This window comes from Rhinolophus hipposideros, assembly GCF_964194185.1.
Source record: "Rhinolophus hipposideros genome assembly, chromosome: 1".
NCBI classification, from domain to species: domain Eukaryota; kingdom Metazoa; phylum Chordata; class Mammalia; order Chiroptera; family Rhinolophidae; genus Rhinolophus; species Rhinolophus hipposideros.
The window spans coordinates 22,118,996-22,141,895 of NC_138047.1; the positions used below are offsets into that span (position 1 = coordinate 22,118,996).

The 22,900-nt window shown below is 40.5% G+C and overlaps 1 protein-coding gene across 18 annotated transcripts in view; it reads left to right on the plus strand.

Annotated features, from left to right (window-relative positions):
- Positions 1-22,900, plus strand: part of BEND7 (BEN domain containing 7) — an 84,657-nt gene that overhangs the window by 19,739 nt on the left and 42,018 nt on the right. For all 18 annotated transcript variants that reach the window (XR_013993960.1, XM_081058727.1, XM_081058728.1 and 15 more), the window contains 3 exons: positions 5,064-5,366; positions 8,927-9,049; positions 12,717-12,982. Coding sequence is in view for 17 of the 18 variants with exons in the window: in XM_081058733.1 (XP_080914859.1) it covers positions 5,064-5,366; positions 8,927-9,049; positions 12,717-12,982 (692 nt within the window). In the remaining variant the exon portion in view is untranslated. The remainder of the gene's footprint in view (positions 1-5,063; positions 5,367-8,926; positions 9,050-12,716; positions 12,983-22,900) is intronic.

Here is a 22,900-nt window from a genome sequence, read left to right on the forward strand (position 1 = left end):
AAAAGAGATAATGAATTTAAGATTACCCAGAGTAATAACCCAATACCTCCAGTGTAAAATTACTCTTCCTTAGCCTGGCAGGTAAGGCCCTTAATGGAATGACCTCACTATATGTGTCAACTTCATTACCCGCCACTTCCCCTTAGGAATCTTAAACCCCTAGCACCCGGAAGTGCTTTCAGGAAGAAGGGCATTAACTCAAACAACAGTGAGCCTGGGCCCAGAAGAGTGAAGTTTTGGGGAGACACCATCCTCAGCCCTAAGGGAGTGGGAGGTGAATAAGTTTCACACAGAGAAAGCAGGCTCCCCAGGGGTCTGTTAGCTCTAGTAGGGAAGCAGTGTCATCTGCAAATAGTAGGGCAGTTTGTACCGGAGCTCTGGGGCACCCAGTTAAAAGAGGTAGGGTTAACAGGCTGGGGAAAATCAGGACCATTTTTCAGAATTAATATAAAGGGATGTTAGTAAAAGATGTTGAGAGATGGGGGAGTAGCTTTTACTTTGTACCAGATCGTTATATCTCGGGGGGCCTAGGAAGTGCTCGATAAATGTTTGTTGAGCAATTTATTTCTGGTACTTTTTCACTCCATTCTATCAATATGTTTTTTGCTTATAACCTTAGCATTACACTGAATTTTACTTGATTCATTCTGGTGCTGAGAAGCCATGTCTTTCACTTATTTAAGAAAGGTTTATGGAATACCTACTATACATCAACACAGTTCATTTGTAGGGCAAAGATACGCTTTCTTCATGAATTTTCATAAGGAGTCATATGTAGAGGGACATACAATGTTTACATACAACCTCTCGGTACATGTTCATACATTGCCATCTTTTTCTTTTATCATCCCAGACCATGAATTATCGTGTTCTGTGAGTATATCCTTCTCTCCTGGCCAAGTGAAGGGAGATCCTGTCTGATGACTTCTCTGTTGCAAGACTCTATATGTATTGTATACATTCCTTATGTAACGGATCTGATAGAGTCTTGAAATTTAGTAAAGGGTAGAATTCAGGCTGCAATCTTTTTCAGACTATGTCCAAGAAACATAGTTACTCAGCTCTCTAAACGATTTCAGTTAAGGTTGTTTTACCTACAAGGGAGTCACATAGCATGGCTCCATTTTAGTAAGATTTCTTTTTTGTTCGTTTTGCCTAAAAAGATTCAGCCTCTTGGAGTTGAGTGTAAGTGAAGAAATAGAGAGGTTTGGAAAGAAGTCAGGAAAATGTACAGGTTTCCTTGTAGAATCATGCTTCTTTAGAATTCAATCTCCATTGCCCCTAAGAGCTTCTTTTTCCTGGCATTTACACAGGGAGAAGACATTGACTAATTACAACTGGAAAGACGAAGGGCAGCTAATGCTTCAAATCTCAATTTTGTATATACGTCGCACCGTTGTTTTTTTTAATTTTTTTAATCAAAGAACTTCGGCTACCTTAATTGAAAAACAAACAGACAGAGTAGGCTCCACGGTGAGGACAGAATAAGCCCACTTTTTCCCAGAAGGACACATGTGACTTTCAGAGGCATCGGGGCTGTTAGCACCTTGTAACTATGAAAGCCCTGCCTCCCCGACTGCTGCTGGTTCAGACCTTTGTTTTAAGATTCAGGAAGCTGAAATGTGAGAAGAGTGGGTGACTTGTCTCATATCAAGTAGCGAGTGAGCACATTGAAGAACACTCAGGAGTACAGGGCAGGCGTGTCCAGGCCTCAGACCGGCGTCTGGGGGCTGAGCTTCTGCCCGCTCACCTCCTTACCTGCCGTCAGCACCCACTCCACCCCAGCAGATGGGGTTGACTTAACTTTGTTGGTCATCACTACTTTTAGTCTTCAGGTCTCATTTCTGACCCTCTGCTCACTCTGGCGGAGCCCATCATCGCTTGCATGTGTAATCAAGCTCCGGGACCTCTTGTCCCAGGTGGTATTTCCAGGGCTGCTCCCTGCTTCTTTGGCTGAAGGAAGGACAGTTCAGTTACCCCGGAGACCATTCGTACACATCTGGTTGTCCTCTGGGGACACCCAGCCTGTCTTATCCAAGAATTGGTCCCCAGCCCTTCTTCAGCCTTCCCCACAGTCTCCCTGCTCTCCCCTCATTGCCGTATGTAGTTTTCTGTCCTTGAAAATGTCCTCGGGGTCAGATGGGCTGGGAGCACCCTGCTGAGGGAAGTCAGTCAGGTCCGCCCTGGCCTCTGCCGTCCTCCTTCACAGCACAGTTTCTTCCTCCAGGTCCTGATGTGTTGTTGTTTGTTTTTTGTTTTGACTTTGGAAGAAAGTTTGTTTCAAATGTCGCAGGGGCTGCCGACAACCAGAATCGCCCTTTATACTTTTCCCTTCTTTCCTCGACTCAACTTGCTAATTAGGATTCTGGTCCTCCACATGAAAATCCAAAATATGCAAAACTCAAGTGATATTTTCAGTCTTGTAATTTTCAGAGGTGTAAGTTTTAGAACTATGAAACTAAGGTCATAACAAAGTAGATTTGCTCTTAGAAGCCTCGTGACATTTTTTTCCCCTCCTATGTTAGCACTTTTTCATAGAATTCTCTCTCCAGAGTGGAGGTGGAACCATTGATAAAGGGAATATCCCTTTTGCTGTGATGTGCCAGGGTTTGTGTGGAGAAGTCAGTTGGCACTGACTCAAAAACCAGGCAGCGTGTGGCCCTACCGGTGCCACTCTTGCCAAGGAGCCAGGAGGCAGGGGAGTGGCAGCCACCAGCCAGTGGCAGCTAAGATCAGTGAGCTGCGACTTCCCTGATCTAGAAGATTGAGGGTAAAATTCCCACAGGATAGAAGCTGTTTCTTGCCCACACTGTGCTGTTAACTAGCCAGGAAAGTAGTCTGGCTGTTGAAATTACCACCACATACACTTATAGATTTATCTTTCAGAATTCTTCTGGGAGCAACTCCAGATACACCCTGTTCCACAGACATCGCGAGGAGGTTGTAAATTCTGCTGGCTCTGCATTATTTAAATCGTGCTTGGTCATTCTCATAAAATCTGCAATATGATTTACTGTTTCTACATTGAAATTTTCACAGGTGTTTGACGTATAAATGGTTTTATTAAAAGTTAAAATATTTCTCCTTCTCTCAAGCATAGACCAACACTGAAGAGTACTGTAAATTTGGAAATCTGTGTCATTTCTGTGTTCACCCATGTTTGATAGGCAGAATTGTCATTTTTATTACCATTAAAATAATTGAAGATACGTCTTTCAAAATAGTATATAATAGTTTCCTTATAGTCAGTAATATATTTATATATTAATTAGCTAAATATCTAACAGGACAACAAAAAATACCTAGATTTGTTGTATAGTTACCAGTTCTGTAGAGAAATATGGCTTACACGATGCTAAGTGCCTTAAAACATCATTACCATGTTTCCCCAAAAATAAGACCTAGCCGGACAATCATCTCTAATGCGTCCTTTGGAGCAAAAATTAATATAAGACCTGGTCTTATACTATATTATTTAAGACCCGGTCTTATAGTAAAATAAGACCTGGTCTTATATTAATTTTTGCTCCAAAAGAAACATTAGAGCTGATTGTCCAGCTAGGTCTTATTTTCAGGGAAACACAGTATATTGAATGTGCTGTATTTATTTGCAGGAGCTGTTTTTCCTAATAAATACCTTCTGTGGGCCTTTTCTTCTTCTCATAGTTTAAATTTCAGGCATTAAGTAGAGTGACTGCACGAGTGTGTTTATACACCCTGGCATGATAAGATTTTTAACACCCAGATTTGAGGGGGGGAAAAATCCACTCTTCTTAACCTTTGTGAGATACTAGCTGATGCATAATTTAAGAAGTTAGAATGTTTGAAAATAGCTCCTAATTGATATCAGCATCTTCTAATGCTCTTATTTATAGAGCATGTTTTATTATCTGTATAATTTTAGAGTCATCTCTAAGTTATATTTATTAAGTACCCACAGTGCATCACAGAGATACTTTAGTGCAAAAAAAAAAAAAATTCCCTGAGGGAAAAAGAATCTTATTTTAAAAGTTAATGTAAAAATTCTGGAGATCTGTTACACAATGTGAATATGCTTAACTGATCTGTGCACTTAAAAATGGTTAAGATGGTAAATTTTACTTTATGTGTTTTTTACCACAATTTTTTTTAAGTCAATGCATACATGAAGTGGGGTTTGAAGCAACCTGGTCTCTTTTGCATAGTTACCAGGTGGAGGTGGCGGTGGATTTGGTCCTGGCAGGTCCACGGTTGGGGTGGGCAGAAGGGGAGGATGGGGCTGGGAGCAGGACAGGGGTAGGGGCTGCACTTCTCCTTCCGGTGCTTGTTCTGCCAGGGACCCCTGGATACCACCTGGCTGAGTCTCAGTTCCAGGGGTGTCTCCCTGGGGAGCGGGACTGAGAAAAACCAGGCCTTCCTCCCTTGCCCCAATGCCTCTCTTCTCTTACACTGTCATCTCTGTAAATGTCATCTCTGACATGTCTCCACCGACTGTCGCATACCCTCTGTTATCAGTGCTGCTGCTGTGCCAACACCGGGTCCTCAAAAGGCTCTCTCTGCATCCCAGCCATTGCCACACATGCTCTCAGGTGCCTGCACCTGACTGCTGGCAACTGAGTGAGCCGCCTCGCTGGCCTGGCCATCACAAGTGAATGGTGGTAGCAGCTCCCAGCAGAGGATTTCAGCCTTGTAGTCCCATCCTTGGTCTTCTGCCTCAGACTATTTTCTTATGATGACACCCTCACCCAGAAACACTCCCAAAGAGGGAAATGAAAGTTTGTCACAGGTGAAACCTACTCAGGAAACTTCTTTCATTATGAGAATTTTGCTAGAAAAAGATTAAATTGAGATGCATGAGGAATATGATTGGTTTTTTCAGACTATAGCCCGTTTTCTTGCCTTTAATTTTTATGGATTACTTAAGGATCTAGAACTTGTGTCTGGAATCAGTAATCTTTGCCATTTCCAAAGAAGTGATAGTGGGTTTGTTTTTTGTGTTTTGGGGTGTTTTTTCTTTTGTAGTAGTAGTAGTAATTTTTTCTTTTACTAACTTACAGTGATATCTTTGGCCCTGTTCCCATTAGGAGGTGAAAGCATGGAAATTAAAAAACAAATTACAGGAATGAGAAGATTACTGAATGACAGCACTGGGAGGATATATCAGCGTGTGGGCAAGGAAGGAGAAAAATTAAAAGAAGAACCCCAGGATTTGGACTCCATCTGGCCTCAGCGTCTGAACTCCTCTGCTGAGACCCCACAGAGCCTCCACCATTCTTCACGGGGTGTGTGGACCGAGTTCCCGCCCCAAAGTGGGCAGTTCTCAGGGCAGACTGGCCCTCGCTCTAGAACCTTCCAGAATCAGCCACACACGGCTGGGAGCTCCAACGGTACGGTCATTATCAGACACACAGAATGCTTTCATACGGGTGGGGAGTGTCTAAATGTGTTTTATGTCTAAATGTTCAGTATGTTCTTTGAGTTTAATACAGAAGTCCTCATGTAATGTCATCAGTAGGGTTTTGGAAACTGACTTTAAGCAAAATGACATATAATGAAACCATTTTACCATAGGCTGATACTAACAAGAGTTAAATTCCTACACCCTATTTCTGGTCACCAATCTTCAAAATAAAAACCCAAAAACTTTAACATTGAAATAAATGTGACCTATAGATACAGTTAAGAAAGACGAATAAAAACAAGTAAGAATCGGGCCAGCCCAGTGGCTCAGGCGGTTAGAGCTCCAGGCGGTTAGAGCTCCATGCTCCTAACTCCGAAGGCTGCCGGTTCGATTCCCACATGGGCCAGTGGGCTCTCAACCACAAGGTTGCCAGTTCAATTCCTCGAGTCCCACAAGGGATGGTGGGCTGTACCCCCTGAAACTAAGATTGAACACGGCACCTTGAGCTGAGCTGCCTCCCTGATGGCTCAACCACAAGGTTGCTGGTTCGATTCCTCGACTCCCGCAAGGGATGGTGGACAGCACCCCCTGCAACTAGCAACAGCAACTGGACCTGGAGCTGAGCTGCGCCCTCCACAACTAAGATTGAAAGGACAACAACTTGACTTGGAAAAAAAAGTGCTGGAAGTACACACTGTTCCCCAATAAAGCCCTGTTCCCATTCCCCAATAAAATCTTTAAAAAATAAATAAATAAATAAGAATTATTTTCCAACCTGCTTATTCTAGTTCAGGGTCACAAGTGGCTGGAGCTTCTCTTGACAGCTCAGGGCACCAGGCAGGTGCCCCCTCCGGACAAAATGCCCTTCCATTACAGGGCCACTCACACACCCCACACACCCTTAGACTGGGACATGCACACACGCCAGTGACCCTCACATGCACATCTTTGGGATGTGGGAGGAAACGGGAGTCCCTAGAGAAAACCGACACAGATGTGGGGAGACCATGCCAACTCACAGACAGTGGCCCCAGCCGGGAATCAGTTTTGTTTTCTCCTCAACATTATTATAAGAAAATGACATTATTTGAGGACCTGCTGTATATTAAACCCTCCTTTAATCACCTGTCTTCACTAAGTTATTTTAAAAGACAGGGAAGACATAGAGGAAAAAGTTGAAGAGTATAAAAAAAACAGAACTGAGAAGCAGAAAAGACTGGGGGTTCTATAATCAAAGTGATGATTTCTTAGTAGAGATTTTTAGCCCTTTAAGATGTTAAAACTGTCGTTTGCCAATATACAATATTGTTGTCACACCAAAAACGGAACATTAGGGCAGAAAGAGCTCCCCTTTGTCACTGAAAGAAACTTTCTGATCATATGGTGTGTTATTAATACATCCTCTCGCTTATGCCTTTGCTTTTCTTCATTATCAGAAGAGCGATGGTTAAAGCGAGACTAACCTAGCACGCAGGTACGTTCACTTTACCCCCAACTTCCAGCAACTGAACCAGATAATCCATATTTTATAACTTGCTTCATTAGGGTTGAAATTTATTCCTTTAAAATAAAATTTCCTTAATTTAAATTTCTAATTGGCAAAAAAAAATTTTTCAAAGCTTAAGGAAAAAAATTAATGATTTTTTTCTGGTCATATTAATTTCCATTCAGTGACATTGAATGTTACTTGTTCTATAATTTATGTATAGATGTGCAGATCTATAGTTCTCACAAAGAACAAGAAAAAAGAAGGAATGCGTTTTCAGTTTCCTTGAAAAGGATTTTTTCCCCATTCATTATCCTTCAACATAAAGAGACCTGTTTTGTTTTTAAACACAATTTGCAGTAACCAGTTCAGAGGCATGAAAAGCCATCCTGAGACACTGCTGATGAGATAGCAAGGGACCCCAAGAGATGTACTGGTGTCTTCTCTTTCTCTCAATATTACATAAGCCAATATCAAATTCATGAGCTGGCCTGCTTCCAGGTGCGAGGGAGATGGCTCTTGAAAGAGACTCCTCCATAAAAATAAAAAGTCAGTTTTCTTTCAAATTAGAAAATGATTTATAACAAGCTGAAAAGGGTTAGTTTTGTCCTCTATAAAGGATAAAGATAGTACTTAGAATAGTGACTCGAAATATTCTGCTAGGCCCTCCTGATTCTATGGAATGGGAGAAACGAGAAGAGAAATAGTAATATACCGTTAGGAATGGATGGAGTTAGCAAACCCCACATCGATAAGTTCTGGGTGAACAGAATTCTCTTTTCCAGTTTACAACAAAGGATGTGCATTTACTTTGGAAAATGTTATGTTAAAAACTACAAACTATAAATTCCCTTGTATTCATTTGAAAATTGGTCTTTGTTTTCATATTTTCAATAGAAAATCATTATCTGTAGCCATAACTACTTTGGTATTTCATTGCAGTTGTTTGAAATTTTAAAGTTATAACACTCGTTTTGCTACAACTTTGATTATAAATGATGGCGCTGCTCCAAACATTAAGCTATTTTTAAGTATTTCATGGTTTTGCTGTGGTGAACTTTTCTATAGTATCCACAAATAGTGCATGAGATTTAAATTACATGTAATGTATAATAAAAGCTATAATTGGACCAAAACCTTAGAGCTTACCTCTTCCACCTATGAGGAAACCTAAGTGATAGCAGTGTCGCAGATGGCCCACTTTATGGGAGTGGGGTTGGATCCTCATGCTAGAGGGAGCGCCACGGAAAGAGGGGTTTTCCAAGTGTTCCGTTTTATTCTGAGAACAACAGGAAGATGTTTGTTTACTTAAAAAGGAAACAGGACAGGATAGTTTTTTCAAGAAAAAGATGTTGGATTTAAACAGTGAAAGAGAGACTAAAATGAGGGAAATGTAAGAAATTGAGAAAGGAAAAGAGATGTAGGAAGATCACCTTTATGAAGTTGGAGAAAAGCCAACACACCAGCACCCTCTAACCAATCACATTCAAATGCATCCCCCTATGACCTGCTTCTCCACTCTTCCACCCCAGACACACCACACCCGAAGAGTTCTAATGTATTGACAGTTGTTAAGTTTTGAAATAACATGCTTAACACTAAAACTATTTTTAATAGTTAGACACAGTTAATTCTAACTACAAACTCTTACAACTCATGCAACAACCAGGTTTTTTTGTAAGGCTATTTTCAGAGCTAGTTTTTTTGTGCAAAGTAGCATGAGCACGTTTCTAGTGAATTTTTACAGTATTATTGTCTGAGGTGAACTGGTGTGACCATAGGGAAGCCTGCTGTGACAGTGCATTGTGTGTGGATATTCACACAGGCTCCACTGCCCCGTGAGACAGCGTGCACCTTATAATACAGAAGCCTGGATAATTAGATCAAGTCAGACCCCAGAATTTAAGTTGTGAAAATTATTGAGTGCATTTTCCTTAGGCACAGTCTCATAATAATTGCACAGGTTTCAGAATCCTGTAAAGATGCCTTTACCACCACCCCCTTTATATATATAATTTTGTTGTTGTTTGGAGTATGACATGCTTTTCTTTACTGCTTAGGAGAACTTCCAGCGGTGAATTCGCCAGTTGGCTCAAACTGCTGTACTTGTAACTGCCAGTCAACGTTGCAGGCCATTCTCCAAGAACTCAAGACCATGCGGAAATTAATGCAAATCCAAGCAGGTACAAAGATCAGGTCTCTCACTGAGCCCTCTGAGTTTTAATACGTATCTGACATCTTCAGGTGGGGTGTTTATTGTGCTTTTGTTATTTAGTTCTTCCCTCTGTGCTATCCTCCTGTGATTTTTCAAATGTCCGTTTTTCTCAGCTTTGTCTCCAACCTATGTTTCCTTTAGCAAACCTAACACATTTTTTAACGCTAAGAATACTACCTCTGTACTTACGTACATGTGCTCTATATGCTTCACCCCATGATCTCCTAGCACCTCACAAATGTCAGTCATTAAATTTTGAAACCGTTATACATGAGGTGGGCAGAGTTCTTTAGCTTACTGTTGCAATGGAAATTGACACAGAGGTTCAGATGAGGAACAAAAGTGAGGCCACCTCATCTCACCCCCCCGCAGGTGCTCCATTTGGGGGCTGCCTGCATCTAGACAACCCCTACTCCTGCACTAGTCCATTTGGGGCTTGGTGAGAGTGTGGGGAAGCCACGCATTTGTGTAGACATGGAGGAGCCCTTAGGAAGGATGGGTCCCCCTCGTGAAAAGCATAAGCTAACAAGAAATGGCCTTCAGGCTCTGGTAGTGGCTTTTCTCCCTAACACTCAGGACATAGAAGCTCAGACACCTCGAATTTTGACTTCTTTATGTACATGACGCCCTTTTTGTCCTCATTTCTGTTAAACACGTTGAAGAACAGAAGAGCAGTGAATTTATAGTTTGGGGTCAGAGTTCATTTTCTCCTCTTTATAGCTGTGTGACTCCGCTGAGCCTCAGATTTCTCCTCTGTCACTGGAGTATTGGTATGTAACTCTCAGGGTTGTTTTCAAAAGAGAATGAGACAGTAAATGCAAATGAACTCTGTAAAGCACGATAGGAGCATAAGCTATTTCGTTAGTGTTGTTACAAAGACCATGGAACACTTCATAGAGGTCTGGAAGTCTTCTGGAGTCTAGTGGCCCTGTTTTCTCATCTTCACAATTAGGGGGGAAAGTCTTTTTTTCACAGGTACAGAAAATAATCAGTCATTTCATTAGTCTTCCTCTGGTCCCGGAAAACGGCTCCTTGATCTTAGCCTAAGGCAGGAAGCAGCACAGTCAGGTATCACCAGCATCCTTGACCTGTGGTTGTAAAGACTTTCATAAAAGCCATCGTTCAGAAATCGTATTTGGTGCGATTTGATGAATTCTAGTTAAATTTTAATATTCAATGATGTAGTTTTAATGTAAAAAGCTTGATATTTAGACATATCAGTCACCCAAGATCACAAGAAAGGTGAGCAAAAGGCTCTCTGCAAAGCAGCATCTAATTGTATGTGCTGAATTTGGTTTGGTCCCAAGGGGAAAAAAAAGCATTTGTTCAGGCCAGTAAGCATTTAACTCCCTTTGTTCCACCGGTGTTCTTATTAACCCAGCAAAGGTTAACATCTCCTAAATAAGGAGCTCTGAAAAAAAAGTTACTTCATTGTATGCAGATTCTTTTCTCAGAGGAAGAATTTGTTAGCAACTAAGAAAATATGCATAGGAAATTGCAATGATTTATTTTGTTACTTAAGCTCCTTACTGAAATGGCAAACTGCAACCATTTAAGTCCTTGACTAAAGTTTTTTTAGAATCTATTAAGCAAATACCACTTTTTCACCACGTTGTCTTTTCTGAATTTTTACAGGTTAGGGCAGGACCTGAGTCCAAAGGTGTAGGAGAGCAGAAAGGATCAACTGAATTAAGTTACTCTTATTTCATTTTCTTACACTTCAGAACTTGTGCTGTGTGGCTAGATTTCCTTAAGGTTTAGTGACTGTAAGTCTTGGATTTAAATTATATTTAGCATGTTTCACCTTTAAGGAGAAGACAGGGAGTGATAAGATCTGGATACAGGAAACTACAGCAGGGGTGTCCAAACTGCGGCCCACGGGCCAACTGCCGCCCGTAATGCATCGTTAATTGGCCCGCAAATTCCAAAAATAGATTTAGTTTACTTAAATAAACCAGGTGAGGCAATACATACTTCACCTCAAGTGAGTAGCCCGGCTGTTTGTGTATTTTACCGCATACGGCCCTTGGTAAAAAACGTTGAAAAAAGTTTGGATACCACTGAACAGCAGCAATGTCTAGACTTGCAAAAGGAGAGGAAAACTCAGATAGTCCCTGTGTTCTTGAAACCAAAATCATTTTCACTTTTAATTTAGAACAGTGCGGCTTGGAGAGGAGTGTGTTCTAGACTATCTGGACAATTGCTTCAGTCCTGCACTTGACTTTGGGGAGAGAGACCTAGCCTTGGGTGAAAATTCGGAGAGAACAGAGAAAAGTTCTCCACTCTGACTTGCACATTAAAATCACTTGAGTTTTAGAAAAATCTCGATGCCCAGGCGCCACCCCTGGAAATTTCTGTTCAATTAGTCTGGGGTGAGGCTGAGACTTTTTTTAATGTGCTCCAGGGTGATTCTAATGTGCAGTCAGGGTCGAGAAACCAGTGAGCTCCATGAATTACTGCACGGATGATTAAAAACTTTTCAGTTTATATGCAGTGCAAGTAGTTTGTTTCTAACAGTTATAAATTTCTTTCCCGCCTGGAGATGAAAATATCAAGTTCAAAGTATAAGTATTCTTTATTTGCCAACGGATACGGAATGATCCATATTTATGTGCATTTAAAGATCTTCAGTTTTCATTTGACTTATGTTTTGAGTATATTTCTGTAAAAAGGCAGGCATATCCTATGGTCACATTTAGTAAGCCATATGAATACATGAAGATTTAAATCACAATGTCATATTTTCCTGTTAAACTTTCCATGAGAGTATTTTTAAATGGCTCACAAGACTTCACATAGTGTACCTGTGAAAACTATAATTACCAACCTTGTTTCCTTAAGCATATTTTCAATATTAGTGCTTCATTCTCGTTCAGTGCTTTTTCATCTTTGGAACGCAAACTGTTTCTAGACTTTACTCATTGACTTGACTTGTACAGAACTATATTATTCCTGTTTTTCAGCCACATAAAACTGAGGTATAGCGAAACAGCCTGGTCTGAACCAGCAGTTTAGGGCTGTGGAAGTTGATTTGTGAAACGTATTGGTTTGCAAGGAAGGAAGGAGTACTGGACCTGACAAGTTACTAGCAGGCTCTGCTCACACACTTACTAGTTATTCATCCCAGACTGATTCATTTGATGTCTTGCCCAAACGATTGTCCTTGTTCAGTCCTTGTCAATTTCAGTGCTAGCAACTGATCGGTTTAACCCCAAATGACAACTGGAATGTTCCTGAGATTGGCTTACCAGAAAGCATGGAAATCTACACCTCAATTTATGTTCCGGAGTTCCCATTTATATGAAAATGCCATGAGACTGATAAAATTGTGCTCGGGTGCTTTCTCGTAGTTCATCGCCGTTTTCTTCCACTAAACCCAGCAGTAGCAGTACAAACTGCTGATTCACCCCCGTCTGGATCAGAGCTCTCTATTGGCTCTCTTCTGCCTGTAGGACTTCAACGTGCTGTAGAGCCCGCATTTGGTAACCCTCAGCTCCCGTGTGCTTTGTGTGTTTTGATGTGCTTGAGTGAGCCCCATTGCAGCCTCAACTTGTGGAGCACGTAGATAGACAGGTGATAGGTTTTCCTAAGTTAGACACAAGTGCCTGTATCATATTTTTGTTTATTGTTCACAGTTGGGACCCAAAACAGACAACAACCCCCAATTTCCCTTATATGCTCCCAGCGAACTGCAGTCTCACGCAAGAGAAATAAAAAGAAAAAAGTGCCCCCAAAGACTGGTGAACCTCTTACTGTGAAACAGAAGCCCAGTGCGTTAGAGGCTGAGAAGAAGACAGCAGTGGCCTCAGAGCAATCTGACCTCCAGGCAGCTGAGCGCACCTCCACTGGGGAGAACCACGTCCTAGGATTTGGCATTGTTCTCGAATCACCTTCCTCAGATGTAAGTTGATGTTTTCTGGCTGCTGACGCTAATGTGATGTACCTGTCCTGTGAGGAATTTTCTAGTATTACTACACTTTCCCCTTAACTCGCGCTGCCCAGGCAAACTGGGAAAACTTGAAGAATACACAGGGGAAAGAGGATGAATAGTCTCCTTGCCGAGAATTCTCTCTTCTGAAAATCTTATGCCGTATTTATTTAAACATGTTTCCATTCTGTATTTTTGCAAGAAGAGGGGGATGGGGTAAATTATCTGCTCACTAATTTCTTAAACATGTCTAATTTTGAAGTGGCCATTTTCAATTTCCTCAGTGTAGAGAGCTAAAAGTACGTAATTAAATCCTTTGTAGATGGGCATTAATGAACTGAACCTTACAGATAAGGTCACACCTTTCTAAAAACACAAACTAATAATAAAAAAAGGAGCTGTAGTGCTAATTCTATTTTATAGATGCAAGCTGCACTGCTAATTAGGCTGTAGTGCCATGTCATTTACTCTGTGTAATGATAGGTTGACTCTGCAAAGGTTTTTCTATTTTAATATCATAGCGAGGATGTTGTCGCAGTCCAAGACGTTGGATGACATCTAAGATACCCATCTGACTTGCCATTTTACATTTGATGACCATCAATTGCACACTCTCCTCACAAAATCTTCATCTAAGTACATTGATGTTGTGAACCCCAACTTGTTGGGAGTTCTTAAAATAAACAAGAATGAGCGATCTATTATTATCAGATTGCATAGGACGAGAATCCTGCTGGGAACTCCCACGGGCCTATATGGGATTGGAGTTTGGCCTTACCTTTTCAACTTTAAAGGAGAAATAAATTGCTGTTTTCAAAAGTGTTCCCTTTCAAATTGCGGACAGACCGTTTGCTAGCACGTATCCACACTGGGTCTTTAATAAAGGGAGGTGACACAAATAATCACCTTGTGACTTTTTTAGACTAGAAACTCATTTGAACTTTTATCCAATCCTTGGTGTCAAAGGGTTTTTTGGGTTTTTTTTATTTATGAACATATAACATAATTGTTAAGAAGTTCTTCCAGACTAAAAACTGAATTTAAAAAATCATTAATGATAATGTTCTCCCCTGGACCACTCAGCTCCTTTGATTAGATCAGATTTTTATTTCACTTGAGGCCCTGGTTTCAAAACCCATGTAGATCACGTATTTGCAAACAGGTAAATTCGTAATACAAAGTACATTCAATCGTGAGCAGTTTTCTTAATACTTTTTTATTTTTCTTAGCATTCTTTTGTGATAGGTATTTATGTATCAAGTGCAATCATTTGAGTTGTATAAATCATCTCCTAAATGGGTTGATCTACTGCTAATAACTGAACTTCCTCCTCTTTTAATTTTTAAGCTCCAAATGCCCTTAAAGCAAAGATAAATTGAGGAATACCATATAAAGGCCTTATGGACATTAGTGAAATAGAATTTTTCTTATCTTTACCAATATCAATATTATAATTTTACTTATATACCACATAAAAAAAATTTGCCTTTTAGTCATGATTATTTTTGCTAACAAGAGCTATGAAATTGAGTACAGTACATTCAGAATTGTCCATGAAAATTCATTTAGGTGCTTATTACCTTGATGGAAGAATAACTTGCTTCTAAAGAAAAGCAAAAAATATATAGAGATATTAACATTATTCAGCTGATCCGCCATTTGATTCGTCTTTGCAACAGAATCTCATTGCCCCTGTAGGACTGTGCAGTGAGTTCCATCACTGGATAAAGACATTTTGTGCATGGACTGTGCACACTGGCATTAAGGAGGCTGGCATTTGAAGTCCCTGGGAAGGGAGACTGAGTCGCTTAGGTGATGGGACCATTAAGGCTAGGACGTCTGCGTGTAGGTGCTTTCTAGTCTTATTATTGCTTAGCCATGAGCACTTCAAAATCTGGTGGAAGTCCAGAGGAGAAAACAAAATATTTAATAATATTATAGGAATTTTTCTATAAAACAGATTGGAGAAAATATAGTTGGATATGTGTGTGTGTGTGTGTGTGTGTGTGTGTGTGTGTGTGTGTGTGTGTGTGTATAGTGGGAATTGTGTGTTTGAAGATGGACTCTGAAGAGCACCAAAGTTGTACGACTGACTGGGCAAGTAATGTTGCTAGGACAGCTGTGTGACCAGCATTGGTAGCAGATGATGACAGAGAAGTAGGATGGGGCCAGATAGAGAAAGCCCTGCTACGTCATGCCAGGCCCCTTGGCCTTTATCTCTGGATACTAGGGAGCCATTGCAAGTTTCAGGTAGAGGAATGATCATACCTGTGTTTTAAAATGGAAACTGGAACGGTGTTGTGGATGATGGATGGAGAGAAGATACTACAGACAAAGAGACCAGGAGGAAGATAGTCAGCCAGGCAAGAGACTGGGAGGGTCGATGCATGAGTAATGAGCCTAAAAAAGAAATGAGAGACACTTAAGAGGTACCTATACAGACGTCTTGGTGACTCCGTAGAAAGCAATCCTCTAATCCATATCTTGGAAAACTAGGTTGTTACCAGATGGTAATGTGTAGCCCCACGTGAGGCTATAGATTGTTGCAGGTAGACCACCAGTAATGATTATCTATGCTCCAAGGCGGGAAAACAGTGAGCTCTCATCAAAACCAACTGCAATGTCAACACCTCAGAGTATTGTAAACACTAAATGGTATAGAGAATGTGGGAAAATCCTATTGCAGTGCCTGGCACATAAAAGGTACTCAATAAATATTATTTAGTCTGCAAATGATGAAGCATTTCTATTTGCATTAAGCACAATATACAGAATAAACTTACGAAACCTTGGGTCTAAGACTTTATTAGAACCCTCTCCTCAATTTAACTCCCATTTCCTCATTCTTTCCTTATTATTTCTCTCTGCAATGCCCCCCACCCCCTGCCCCAAGGCAGCAGTATACTCTCAACAGTCCTCCTTTGTAGAATTTTCTGTTCTGGTTTGTGATTATTTACATTTCCCCTCCTCCCTCCCCAGCTTCTCAAGGGCAGGGACTATATAATTAATAACAATAATAATAATAATATTTGTGTGCTACATTTTGCTAAATAATTTATCGCATTTCATCCTTACTCTTTGAGGCTTGATTATTATCCTCATTTTATAGATGAGGAAACCGTGGCATAAATGACTTAAGCAGTCTGCCCAAGTTCACACAGGCGGAAGGGTGAAACTGGTTCTCAAACCCAGGTCTGCAGTGAGCCCTTATCATTGAGTGAAAGACTCGAGCACCTGTCCTAGCACAGTTTTGTACATGCCCAAGACCCAGTAACTGTTCATGGCCTAATTGTTACACGAAGTAAAACTGAAAGTTTACCATGGCTGTGCATTCTCTTTCCTTGGAAGTTTATGGGGAGGAAAACTTAATGGTTTAAGGGTAGAGGCTCTGAGGCCAGGCTGTCTGCGCTAGAAGCTCGGGTGGGTGACCCTGAACAAGTGCACCTACCCTCGCCTCCATTACTTTTCTCTCCATAAAATGGGGAGAGTGATAATGCAGACCCCAAAGAGTTGGCCTGCTGCAAGAGTTAAAACAAGTAATCTGTGCAAAGCACTCTGAATTGTACCCGGTACATTATAAGCACTGAATAAATATTCGTTCTTTGTTCAACCTTAGCACTCCTAGCTAAATGCCTTTATAGGGATAACTTTAAGTATTTAAGTAAACTTATGTGCACGTATAAGTGAACAAATACACTTGAACAAATAGTGTTGTTAAAAAAGAGTGGCCAGAAATGTTTCTCTTTTGGGGCAGGATTATTTGACCCTTTTTAAATTAGTACATTAAATAGAATTGACACCTGAATTACACAGAAGAAAAGCGGAAACCCAAAACTATATTTCAGATTTAAATACAATATTTCTTTTTTCATGAGTTCACAACCCAGAACTCTACTAGTACTCAGACAAGAAAGTTAGGAATTTTTTATAGCTGCTGTTTTTTCCTACTCAGCTGAATATATTGGTTTGTGTTTTCCAGGGAAGATATACATGGCTTACATTTTTCTATTTATGTAATGACTATGGCTGTTTTCCAGTAATCCTAGATTATACAAAAGTTATCAGAAGATAAATCCATGGCCATCCCGCAGTTTAAGATACTTTTGTTAATGTTTATTTTATGTCATTCTTAAAGTAAATACTTTAAAATATATTGGTGCTTTCAACATAAATAGCTTCTGAGTTCAGAATCTGTTTTCCTAACTTCTTAGCCCAATAATGAAGAAACCCACCAGAAACTAGTAAAGCAAATCAATCAAGCAAGCTATTTTTCAATGTATTCATTGATCCATTGAAATTGAGACAGTATATACTTTTTAGTGTAAATTCTAGTGCAGACTGCCTGGGTTCAAATCTTTGCCTCATCATTTATTCGCTGGATAATCTTAAAAAGTTACCCACTCTCCTTCGACCTGAGTTTTTGCATCTGCAAATTGGCGATAATGACAGAAGGCACTTCATAGGCTGAGAATTAAATTAGAAAACCCACGTGATGTGTGTTAGTGTAGGGCCTGGAATATAGTAAGTAGCAAGTAGTGATAAATATAACACCATTCTCCAGGGCGTCCTGAAATGAGTGAAACGGTCCTTGCCCTTCAAGGAGCATATGAGAAAAACACATAACCAAGGTGGACATTATAATAGGAGCTGAGCTCTGGCACAGGCTGTCAAAGCAGCGTGGGGCCTGAAAGAGCAGGGCCTCCCCTCTCCCTGGAGGCTCCAGGACAGGCTCTCAGAGGTGGACATCTTCTTGGAGGAGCCATTGCAGTGGTGTTATGATGGAAGAAGCTAGAGTGCGGTGGTTAATATCTTATGTATTAAACATTTTGGCTCAACTATCTTTAGCATAAATCAAGCTGTAGTCCTTGAGTCATTAATTTACCACCCACGAAAGGAAAAATTTTCAAACATCTCGAAAAGACTTTGGAGTGTCTCATTATGCAAGTACATAAGGAAATTTCCAAGGAACCCAACTGCATTGTCTTTTCTAACCTTAAATTCTTAATTCTACCAAAATTTTGTCAAATAAAACAAAAAACTATAAAGGATTGTCTCTTTAATGACTTCTTGTAATTTTTATGCTATTCAAGATTTAATATATGCTAGTATGTAGATTCTGTATAATTTTCGCTACAACTTTTGCCTGTGCATTTTGACTCACTACAGAGCAACCCCACTGCAATATTAGTCTTGATGTAGTGGAGCCTGTGCCCCGTGACACGGTGATTCTCACCTCTGCCACGTCCCCACGCCACACCTCCTTTGAGCTGGTAACAGCTGTACTGGCTGGACCAACTAGCACAGGACTGCCTTTCCACCTGGTTTGTTCTTGGGGCCGCCCAGCTCATTGGCCATGGTCTTGGAACAGCATTTAGAAAACGGTAACAGTAGTTCTTGCTAAGCCCACCTGGAGCAGACCTGGGTTATGGGAAACAATTTTTTTCTCAAACACAAGTAGATCCCGTTTGTGAGCAAAATAAAATCAATTGTGAGGGGGTTTTGTGTTTTTTAAAAATTTCATAAAGTTCATTTTCCTAGAAGTATGTCCAGCATACTGCTAAATAAATACTAAATGAGAAGAAAGAAACAATGTATATGATAGTATTCTGAACAGAAAGACTAAATTCACAGCCTTTTTAAAAAAATTTTGTTATATATTTCTGATCCAAAATCTGTTATTCTGTTATTCAACAAAATCCTGCCTCTTCGTCCATAGTTTTCTTCTAGCTTTCAGTCTTGGGTCTCTCTGAAACTTGACTAGCTGGCCAGTCAAGTATACAAACTTTTGTGTATAATGTATTGACAATTGAAAATCTGGAGCTAGTGCCAGTATGAATATTCATATGCTTCTTTTTCCTCTTTTAACCTATGACCATATATAGCTTTTTACCTGTCTTACTAAAATTTGGTATTGACGACAACTTATGTCAGAAATATTCCCTCTGTGATTAATTTGTATGATCTCTTTCAAATTGTTACATATTTTTCTTTATAGTACACAGGGGAGTCACATGATATGTTCATAGGGACTCAGGGGAGAAAATCTTTTAATTTACCTGCTTAGGGGATCTCCCACCCAAAGGCAGGTCTTGACCCAGCTATTGTTGACTCTTGAACAACATGGCAGGTAGGAGTACTGACCCCATTCAGTTGAAAATCTGTGTATTACTTCTGACTCCCCAAAAACTTAATTACACAGCCATCCCTGTGTATCTGTGGGGGGGGTCCCAGATCCCCACTGATACCCAAATCTGCGATGCTCAAGTCCCTTGTATAAAATGGCGTAGATCAATGCATCTGCAGATTCCCAACCGCGGACCGAAACAGCACAGGTATTTACTGAAAAAAATCCACGTGTAAGTGAGCCAGTGCAGTTCAAACCCGTGTTGTTCAAGGGTCAGCTGTACTTCCAAGCAAAGGAAGACCACAACTGAAGTGGAAAGAGAAACAAAATCATTAATGTCCACAGGCCTGGGTCCAAGGACATGTTCAAGAGTCCTTGTGATTACACATGCAGTTTCTGCCCCCAGATCTTCACCCAGTGAAAGATGTAATGCCACCAGACAAGGAAAATTCAACATTTGATACATTATTGTGCTAAGTGGCTGAGGTACCTAAAATAGGCAAGACATACATGAAAATCCAAATTTATAGTGGGAATTCGCTTAGCTCTTAAAATGATGACTGTAAGTGTTGCAAATTCTTCCCCATACTTTGAATGTCATCATTTAAAGATCTTCAGTATTCAGTAGAATTTATTGAATACATTATTTCTTCAGTAATCAATAAAATCTGTAAATTAGTGCACTGGCTATCTGTCTTCATGCCAGTATCAAATAGTGATTCTGTCAAAGGCAACTGGGTTTTTTAAATGATATTCATGGTATAGTGGTGGGTTCTGTCGCATTATTAGTAAGCAAAAAATCTCATTCAAACCAGAGACAGTAAAAAAAAAACAAAAAAGAGATTCAGTGATACAATTAAAGAGTTTTAACCTGTTTTTAAATATATGCACGAAGTTGTGGATCATTACGTGGCAGTAATCCACTGACTATCTTCAGAAAATGGAGGAAATAAAAAGGTTTCATAATGAAAATTTGGGATTAGTTACCCTGTTATCTTTTTGTCATGTCTTAGAAAGTAAAGCTACCCGCTTTTTTTTTTTAAGGAATTGGTTTGCTTTGTGGCACCTTGTAGATATAATGTTAGCTCTCACTCACTGCCAGCTAAGGAATCTGCATAAGAGAGAGGATGTGAAGAGCGGGAAGGGAACAGACATGGGGCACTTTTGCTCATGCTGCTGCCTCAACTAATAAAACTGACTCCCTTGTAATGGGCTCATAAGTGAGCCCATATTTTTTTTTGCTCTAGATCTGGAAAGAATACTTCAAAATAATATTTTTCTGGCAATAGAAAGTGGAACAGGAAGCACGAACAGCTTCTGCTTTGGGAGAGCATCTCAGAACTCAAAATACTATTATAATCCCACAGGGAGTCTCTTGGCTCCACAGAAACCTCTAGATACTTAGTTTTAGGGGTCACAGCAGATGCCAGAAACAGCCATTGCCTCTGCCTCCTAAATCCTCCCTTCAAGGCCCTGATGAAATGCTGTCCTGCCCGCTCCTGGACCCTCCCCCCCTCACCGGCCAGATGCTACCTAATACTCTGCACATCTTTTGCAGCATTTATCATTTTCACTTGATATGGGAGGTATTTATGTATATGTCTCATCTACTGAGCCCAACTTTCAAGTCCTTACACGCAGAGGGTGCCCAGTACATATGCACTGATTCAGGCAGGTCTGCGTTCATGGGGACTGCGCTCCTTGAGTCAGCACAGGTACTCCTTGTTGTAAGTCTGGGATACAGAACCGTGGTGCGCAGACTTTCACACCCACTTCCTCATTTGTACAGGGATAAAAGATCACTACGTCAGTACTAGTCATGTTGAATGAATTCCTACATCAGTTTTGTATCTCCTGTCAAATACCTATTGGGCACTAACTGGGTGGCACTCTGAATACAAAAGAGCGCACATTCTGATGAGAAATACAGACTCCCAACTAAACGATTGCAGTGTGAAAAGGGCCGCAACTGTCAGAAAAGACAGTGAATGTGTGAGGAAGGGAGTGGCTCGTTCTGCATGCTGGCTAGTTCAGGACAGGGGTGCAGGTGCTGAAGGATGAGTCCAAGAGGGGGTTCCGGGACTCTCGGCGGTCAGATGGCCCGGTGTGGAGCCCCGTTTGATGCTATCATAATCCAACAGCGATATGTGAAACGCGACAACTTGGTATCTTTCCCTTCTCTTTAAGAGCTTCTGTACCTCCCTAGACTCTAAAGAAGCTGTGAGTAGCTGCTTCCATAAAGTAAACAGCGATTCTTTTTTCCCCCCATGGCTTTCAAATGATATAGGAGCACTTAGCAAAAATCTGTGATCAGTTCATTTAGAATAAAGGGTGTAAATGCAGCCATAGAACATGCAAACTAAAACCTGGTAATCAATAAAAAACTTCATCTTAGAATATGATGGTAAACTGCTCTCCATCCTAGTATTTCTACATTGACTCATTCAACAAATATGCATTGAGTGCCTAGTGTGTGTCAGCCTCTATTCTAGGAGTTGGGGATCCAGCCCCTGGCTCCCATCAGCCTCCTCTACCTACCTTTAGCAGCAGCAAGATGCAATCGTCAGGAAACAATCTGACAGCACTGTTTTCATAGTGATATTTACCAAGCATTCAGAGACCTGGAGTTGAATGGCAGAGTGATGTGGAGAAATAAGATGACTTTCTGGACAATCCAGTCGGGAATTCCATATGGGAGAGGCAGACCCCACACCATCTGAATTAGTTAAGCCCTTCTCTGAGCCCTCTTTCCTCTGATCATAATGTGCTAGGCATTTGGAGAAGCCATAGAACAAATAAAAATAATAATTTCTGTTCTCCAAGAGAAAAATTAATCCCGATTCCTCATGTTTCTAATATGATTTAAGAAATTTGAAGTAGTGCCAGGTTTACAAAGTGATAAATAAAATAACGGAGCATAAGCTTCTATAGTACATTTTCCTTAAGTGAGGTTTTCTTCTGACCTTTTTTCTAATGGAAGTTTACCAATTACATTTCTTCATATTAATGTTATTATTTTAAAACTATGTTATGACCAACAGCAAATGACTTAATAGTTTAGATTACGACTAATGAACTTTTATCTATTGACAAGAATTTATTGAGTGCCTACTATGTGCCAGGCCCTAGAGATACAAAGTCTGAGATCCAGGTTATCAGGAAGGGCCACAATCTAATAAATAATTATAACACCGTATAGTAAATACAATTATATAAGCATGTCAAATAAATAGCAGCGACAAAGAGTGCACAGCTGCCTCCTTGGGAAGAAAGGAGTTAGGAAAGGCTTTGAAAAGAATATGATGACAGCTGGGTGGAAAGATGAAAAGGCGAGTTGTAACATCCATGGTGTGATGACAGAGAATGTATTATCAGTGTCTGAGCATATACGGTAGAGTCCAAGTTGAGAATCACCTTACAGTTCTTCTGATCCCAAATCCCTGACATGAAATCCCTGACAAGGAAATGGTGTGACTAGTGCATTGGTTTTCCAGTGGTGCTTTGGGGTATAGCTTCAGTTTCCTCCCCTAAGTATGGGTCAGCGGTGGATTTAAACTGCCTGGGGCACTTTCTCATCATTTTTATTTATTTTATGTATTAGTTCACATAAGTTTTCACTGGAGAAAAAAAAAATACAGTTCTGCAGCTAAAACACTAGCCCAGTACAAAGAGCATGGGGCTCATGGGAGAGCCCCATATCTGTGTCCTTAGGCACATGAAATTAAATTGTTGGATGTAAGAGAAAGTGATCTGTCAACTGTAAGGCA